Raw genomic sequence first — 8,059 nt, forward strand, 5'->3', positions numbered from 1 at the left:
GAGGAGCGGCCCCCTCGGCCGGGCGTTGAAGCAGCCTCTCGCCAGCCCCCCCGCCGGGGACCACAACTACAGCCTCAAGGGACAGCGGACGGCGGGCGGGGAGGCGCGGCCGGTGCCGGAAGCCTCGCAGCAGCAGCAGGTCCCTGCTGCCGGGCCATGCTCCTCCGCCGCCCGCCGGCCCGGAACGGTGACGACCTTCCTCCGGGAGCTGGCGGACAAGCATCAGCTTTCTGAGGAAACCGTGAGTTTGCTGCAGGCCCAGTTTTCAGGTACTGCTGGAGGCGGTTGCTAAGGCAGAGAGCTTCGGGGTCCGTGCTCCCTCACCCCGGTTTTATGTACTTGTTTGACTTCACGATATACAGAACCCCTCATTCCTAGGTCCAGGGCTACGGTGCAAAGGCTGTGCGATTTGTAGCTCTGAGACACAACAGCCAATTCGGAAAGAATTAAAATCTCCTTGAAAAAACTCAATTACTTGTGGCTGGTTGTGGTGCTCAGGTCAGACCAAGGCTGGTAAACCAAACTGTGGCACCGTTCAGAAAAATTAAGAAGTTAGGAAAATATTCCCCTTGTCTTTTGTGCTGTCCAGAAGTAAGCTGTGTTCACATGAGTAATAGAACCCAAAGAAGCCATCTCAAATTGCAGGCTCAACCATAAGTTAATGGCTTCTCTCCTGTTATGGCAATTTTTAAGCAGAACTCACATCTGAAACAGTCTTTACTCAAAACTGTGGAATAACGTCAGATAGGAAAAAAATAGCAGTGTTGAACAGAGATAGCATTGCTGAGCTGCACGCTTCATGCAACTCAGGACTGTGATTCCAGAGCCCACCCTCTTGTTTGTATTCTGCAATGTGTTTGTGTTATGCATCCCTCTGTTAACACCTATTTATTTGCTTCACTAAAACTGACCTCCTTTTTTTTTTAAGCAGATTTGCCTTGCGAGTTGCACAGGTGGAGGCAGATGACAGAATATTCACCAGAAATGAAGCAATTTGCTTGTTTTCTACACCTCTACCATGTTAAGGCCTATGATTATCTACAGAAGATTTTTCCCCTCCCTCATCCTTACAGCCTGACAAAGCAAGTTTTTATTCATTCATTTTGAATGCATTTTTAAGTATGCAGGTAAAAATTGGTGTAATGCATTCAGCATTAGCAGTTTTTCCCTGCTTTGTTTTAGTATCAGAAGCAGAATGGGAAGCAAATGTCAAGAAATATTGTTACCCCTCTTCTCAGAGAGCTGGTATATGTGGGTCACAGCATGAGAATAACACATTCTTCACAGTAACAATTTTAGAGTGAGCATGGAGTTTGCCAAGTACTGCCAGCTTTTTTTGAAAAAAGCTACACTTTCGAGTCTCTGTATTTTACCGTTTGCTGGGGAGGCAGGGGGAATATAGAAAAGCAGTGGCTTTAACCTACTGGCACATGGCCTTGCTCTGTGTGGAGCAGACTTGTGAGAGGAGAGGGATGAGACAAATAGTGGAAGGAAGGGCAAATACAATTAAGGTCATCTAAAGAGCAGTAGCAGGAAGGCAGGGTTAAGTAAGGGAGCACCTGCAGTGCTCCAGCAGCAGCCTAAATCAGAGGAGAGAGGGGCAGGAATAAGAAGCAGTAGAGGAAATCAAAACCAATAGGATTAGACATGGAAAACTTTGGGGCTGTTTTCTGGGAAAGGGAGAAGTCAAGAAGGGAACATCAGAACGTGAAGGACTGCATAAAGCAGAGAAGAGCTTTGGTTATTCTTACCTTGCCTCACGAGGAACCTTGACAAGTGTATGCTTCAAAGTTATGGAAGGGAGATACTTCTGTATCACAACTCAATTGTGTAACTGCAAGTAGTTACATAGAATTTACTACCTGCAGCACTATCAGACCCATTAACAAGGACTGAAGTTGTAACAGCACACGGAAGCTGAAGTCACCCCACCCCCCACCCGCCAGGTTTTGAGTCTCAGAACTCCTGTAGTGTAGTTGGAGGATGCCCAACAGACACCCACTGTCTGTGCCAGCCTGTGGGGTCTTCACACAGCTTCTTCCAAAGGACCTGCTCAAATTGATGCAAGAAGGTAGTGGATGGACAATAGCATTCCTCAAGGGCTGCCAAGGTTTTCACATCTTCTAAACTGGATTATGATGTGCAGGGCAGAAAAAGCCACTTGGGAAGGAGAGCAGTCTGGTGTTGCTGGCCCTCGGTGTAGTCCGATTTGCACTTCTGTGTTTGGTTTAATCCTTTTTCCTCTTGTCCTTAAGAGATAGGAAGCTTGGTTTCCCTTCACTCAGGTGTGAGAAACTCAGACTATGCATTAAGAAAGGCAGGGCTGCTTGCTTTATACTGTTGTGTCTCAGCCTGCTCTGCAGCTCCAGACACGCCTGACCACAGGCTAAGTGGTAAAAGGTGCTGACTTGCTTCAGTTTTCTCAGAATCACATCTAATTGTATCCTCCCTTTTTTCCCAGTTGGCTCTCTAGAGATGAGGCTGCTGCAGGCTTCAGCAATGACATTTTTCTCCGCCTTCAGGAAAAGGTGGAGAGAGGGGAACAGGCCTACCGCGACTGTGCCCTGATGGTACAAGACATGTCCCTGCAGAAGCAGCAGGAGTGGGACCCTCACACCCAGCGCCCAACAGGCTTTATTGACCTGGGAGCAGGTGCACTCGATGCTGATGAAACTCCACTGGCCTTGGAAGCCATAATCCTCATGGCAGTTGGCATTTCGAGTCCCTGGACAGCTCCACTTGGCTACTTCTTTGTGAACAGCACAACTGGCCACTTCCTTGCTCAGCTGCTTCGTCACACCATTAATAAGCTGAACAACATAGGCATTGTGGTGCTGGCTGTGACGTCAGGTGCCACCGGTCGCGGTGCTGAGACTGCCAGAGCTCTGGGGATCAGGATAGATCCTGAAAGGATTCAGTGCACATTCCAGCATCCGCCTGGCTCTGCTCACAGCATTACATACTTCTTTGACATCTGCCACACACTACAGCTGATACGGAATGCTCTGCAGTGCTTCCAGAAGATAGAGTGGATCAGCGACACCGCGCAGTGGCAGCACATGGTGGAGCTGGCGGCTTTGCAGGAGCAGAGGGTGTTAGAGCCACGCAGTCCCGAGTTGGGCGAACCTGGGAATAAGGAGAGTTACCACCTGAAGATTAACCTTGCTACCCTGTTGTTCAGCGAGGGTGCTGCTGACGCACTGGAACACCTCCAGAAGCTGGGCCTGGCCTCGTTCCAGAACTGCAGTGGTACCATCAAGTTTGTGCGCTTGATAAGTCAGCTGTGTGATGTATTTCATAGCAGAGGTCCCTGGAGTAGGGGACTGAAGGGGCCTTTGCTAGCTGGAAATTACACCAAAATAGACCACCTCTTTAATGAGGCCAAGAGCTTCTTTACCACCTTAACAGACTCCATGGGGAGATACATTATTAAGAGCAAACGCAAACTAGGATTTTTGAGTTTCTTGCTCAACGCTGAAAGCCTCAAGTGGCTTTACACCAACTATATGTGTCCAGAAGATGCTCCTTCCCGCCACCTCCTGACCTATGCTCTCAGCCTTGACCCACTGGAGCTGTTTCTCAGGGCCATCCAGCAAGCCTGCAACAGCAGCGGGAGCCCCACCTGCACCATGTTCCAGGCTGCATATCACAAACTGCTGGCCAGCTGCAGCCTGGCACCAGTCTCACCCCACAGCTGTGGCTCAGGCAGCACAAGCTCCTGGGACGTAGCTCTGGTTCGTAGGAAAGATTTGAGCCTTGGCAGCGTGCGTGCTCAGTATAACCCAGCTGGCAGGAAGACCCCGTCCCAGTACCCCTGTTGTACTGGCCTGCTCTTGCGTGGCTCTATGCTGAGTAATGCGCTGACAGACCTCTCGCTGCATGCGCGGAGCGTCGCCTGTGCTGCGGGCTTCATTGCTGAGCAATTAGCCTCTGACTTGCAATGTGAGGCTTGTCTTGCTTCCCTTTTTGAGTTAGATGAGAGCAGGCTAAGGTGCAGGTCTGTTCTCTACGTAAAAAAGTTTGGTGGAGTGACTCTGCCCTCGGCAAGTGTGCACCACATCACAAGCATTTCAGAACAAGTCCTAAACCAGTGTGACAAAGTAGGAGATATCCACAAAGACACTAAGTTGTGGCATTTGTCTCTAGAACAGAAAGTCTTCCAGGAGCTTCTGGGAGAAAGTCTCCTCTTCCCCACCCTCACAGACCATTTGTTTGATGGGGAGTTGTGCATCAACAACCACTACACGATCTTGGTAAAGAAAATAACGCAATGTTACTTAAACATCAGAACAAACCATGCCAAACACCTGAACTTGACCAACCACTGTAGAAAGCACAGATTGAAGAGACTGAAGGGAAAACATGGGTTTCCATCACTGCTGGGTAGCTGTCAGTCAAGCCAAACCCACGTGGGATCATGAGTCCTCATTGCTCTTCTAAGGATGTTGGCCCCTGCTGAGATTCAGTGATGGCCAGATTAGGCAACACACACAAGGAAATGATGTGTTTTCCCATGATTTGGCCAGCAAAACTAGTGTTGGTATGCAGCAATATGTTGGGCTGCTGCAAACATTCCTATCAGAGCTTCACTGCGCAAAGCAAGGGAGTTCATCTGATCCTGTGTTACATCCTGCAAAGCAGGCACGTATTTCATGAGACACGTGGCAGTCAGGATGAGCAACAGTTGCTCAGGATGTCTGGGGAAGGGTTAGGGGACACTCTACAATGTCCCCTGGAGATGGTGGGTGGCTTAGTGCTGCAAGTGCCCTTGCCAGAAGAAAATTAATGCGTCTTCCACGTGGTTGGGGGGCATGCATGTGTACTGGCACTTTGTTGTCACCAAAGCAGATACGCTTTCAAAAAGCTGGAGGTAAGAAAGTTTACAGAACTTTTACTTGGAAAATAAAGTCACAAAAAGAAAAGAGCACTCAAGTTGTATGCAAGCTCTAATCTCCAACACGTCTCATCAAACACCCAACAGGCAGTGTAAGTCAAGATCCCGTGGAGGGGGGAGTGCAGTATCAAACCGCACCCCTAAGGCCCCACATTTGACAAGTGAGGTAATTGACCCATGGCTGTTGTCCATGAAGTCCCAGCACAGTGCTGAGACTGCGACCGGGCTGTTGGGTCCAGCAGTACCTATGGGCATTGACACCCTCCTCTCAGGGCAGGAGCACCATTTTGGGTGCTGTTACACAGCCCCATCCTCATGGAGCTGGCATGTGCGCTGCAGCCCAAGGCATGAGGCAGTCTCCTGTTCAGATCTTGTTTCCACCAGTGACTTGAATCACAGGTTTGATGCTATGGAGTGGGACAGGCTGCTTCAGTCAGTTCACTTTCCCAGCAAGGAAGTTGCCTTAGTGTACATTGTTTCACCTGGAATAGCAAAGTTTGTTGTATTTGCTACTAAATGGCTTCCCTCTGCTATGCAGAACAGCAAGTCAAAACAGAAGGCAAGTATTTCCCACAAAACTCTGGCTGTTCTTTTACTTCCGAGCTGTGTTTTGAAGATAGAATGAAAAATGGTGATCCACCATATCCCAGGGCAGGAAGAATATTCAAGGTGCCATTATGCCTAGCAGTGACTTGAAAAAGCTCTCCCTTGTCAGTCTGGGTTCTTTCTCCCTCCATGTCCTCAACTCAGGGTAGGTAAAAAGTCAGTGTGAGGTTAATGGTTGGACTAGATGATCTTCAAGATTTTTTCCAACTGTGATGATTCTGAGCGGAGCTGCTGCACTCAATTCCTCAAGCTCTGCTTTGAGAGCCACAGCACCGCAGAGCTTCATGCATTCTCTGCTGGGAGTAGCAAATCAAAACATCTAGAGTTTATTTTTCTAGTCCAATTATCTGTGCAAAAATTTTGAAGCTGTCGCTGCCATTGAGCCATTCCAGCTACAAGAGACTCTGCGGGAAACTATTTCCCTCCCATATACATGTGAGACGATTTTTAGGACAATGGGCAAAACTCCATTGAAAATCCTGGTGGTGGACTGGTTGCACTCACATAACGTTGAAATATTTGTGTTTTCTGAACCTCCAGACCCAATATGAGCTGAGCTGTAGGGAACAGGCACTTCCTCGCTGGGCATTTTTGATTGCTGCGTGTCAGCCTGCTGCAACCTTGTGTTTACACCTGAGGGAGCTGGCATAGCTCAGTTCTTTCTGAGCCTCCTCTTGAAGGGGAAGCCCTTGCACAAAGATGCATGAGGGTTCCTGGCTGTGGCACCAAGCTGTGAACATGGCAGGTGTGCCACGCACAGGGCTTCCCCAACTGAATTTCTCTGAATTTCGATTCAGCTGTGCTGACAGGCTGGCCTCTGGGTGTTTCCGTGGCTGCCCTGCCTGTAACCATGACCACCAGAATTCACACATCCTTTTCTAAGTCACTGAAATACTGATGACAGGTTTTCAAGACATGTTGAGGAAACTTTACAGGGCTTTGTAGGATGAGGTTTGAGCAAAAGCACGTAAGAAGAAAGTGTGTCCATTATCTAGTTAACAAAGCTATACAATACTATAAGAAAGCTTGACAGTTGTGATATAGGAACCCTGTACCAATTGCCATTATTTTCCAAAAATACAGTCCTGCTGTTGCCTACAGTCCTGATACTTGCTGGCTGTACTCACACCACAGGAACTGTCAGGTTTCAGTGGAATTTTTCAGCATTCCTACTCCACAATTGCGACCAAGTGCTTTTCTGCACCACTCCTTTTCCCACAGTGTCTTTCAGACACTGTTTTCTCAGCAACTCCTTGCTCAGATGTTCACCTTTTCCCTGAAACAGGCTCTCTCTTGCCCTCCATGAAGCCCACACAGACCCAACCCCATAGTCACTCTGAGCACCTCACTCCTTCTCTCATCCTCTATTGCAGCCTCCTCTCACAGCAACTGGTATGCTAAGGGGGAAAAGCTCAGTTCAGTAACATCTTCCATTCACTCAACATCCTAATAACACTCTCAAGACTCCCTGAGCATTGGTCATATACTACCTTTACCAAGCTTCTAAAAAAGCTGAACGTAGTAATTGGATGCACAAATACAACTAGGTTTTACTTTGTAGAAACAAACCACAAGCTCTCTTAACTGACTTGTATTCCTCAGTGCAACTGAGTAACACAGCTTTGCAAGAGCTGCTCACAAACCCCCTCCCCAAGAAACATATAAAAAGACATAAATGCCACAAGAAAACAGTGCATTGCATCCTGCTAACAAGCAGTCTACAGCTCTCAACAAAGCTTTGCCTCAGAGTTCTGCCTGGGGTCCTCAAAGGTGTTGCAGAATGGCCTTCTGCCATGTGCCACAAATTGCTACACAAGTCAGCATGCTAGTAACCACAGTTTATCTCTGGTAGGATTTGATCTCATACTGAAAAATCCAAGCCAGTACTTGCATCAGAAGTGGGCCTAGTGTTAACAGATTTATTTTGATATTTCAGTGAAAATCTGTGTGTATGTCAGTGCTGAAGGAAAGGAGTGCAAAAACTATCGTATTTACAGAATAGTATAAATGTTTATTTTTCTTTGTGATTTATCTGAGTGTTTTATTTGTACAATATAGAAAAGTGTACTCTTTGAATAGGTCTAGTAAATATAAATTTAATTTTCCTACTTTCCAATGTAAACAACTAGAAAATGAATCCTTGCCCCACTCCCAATTATTTTTATGTAACTGGATGAAATTGACTGTGAATCTTGTCCAGCAGTTTGATGCAAATGGCTAAGGAAGTACAAAAAACAACTCACACATTCTACACCAGGGAGAGGGGAGAGAGGAATTCAAGCTTAATATCTGAGAAAGCTTGTTCAAAACAAAATAGAAGAACTAAGAGCATTTGATTGCACCTTCAAAGTCTTTACAAGCAAAATATTCTCAAGCAATGCCATCATACATAATTACAACTGTAATTAAATTTCACAAGTGTTTTTGCACACTGTATATAAATACACATCACAAAAGGTGCAATTTAGAGTAAAACAGATTATATACAAAATTAACATGAAGTCTAAAGAAAAGAAGGCATATTGCAATCTGTTTGAAAAATATGTAAGTAGGTATTAC

The 8,059-nt window shown here is 46.8% G+C and overlaps 1 protein-coding gene across 1 annotated transcript in view; it reads left to right on the forward strand.

Annotated features, from left to right (window-relative positions):
* THAP9 (THAP domain containing 9) overlaps window positions 1-4,897 on the forward strand; it is a 5,199-nt gene extending 302 nt beyond the window's left edge. The window contains exons 2-4 of the mRNA XM_026847970.1: window positions 4-269; window positions 932-1,082; window positions 2,462-4,897. Coding sequence (XP_026703771.1) covers window positions 4-269; window positions 932-1,082; window positions 2,462-4,421 — 2,377 coding nt within the window. The 3' untranslated portion in view covers window positions 4,422-4,897. The remainder of the gene's footprint in view (window positions 1-3; window positions 270-931; window positions 1,083-2,461) is intronic.
* The last annotated feature ends 3,162 nt before the right edge of the window (window positions 4,898-8,059 follow it).

Source organism: Athene cunicularia (genome assembly GCF_003259725.1).
Source record: "Athene cunicularia isolate RWA chromosome 4 unlocalized genomic scaffold, athCun1 chr4_part2, whole genome shotgun sequence".
In the NCBI taxonomy this organism is placed as follows: Eukaryota; Metazoa; Chordata; class Aves; order Strigiformes; family Strigidae; genus Athene; species Athene cunicularia.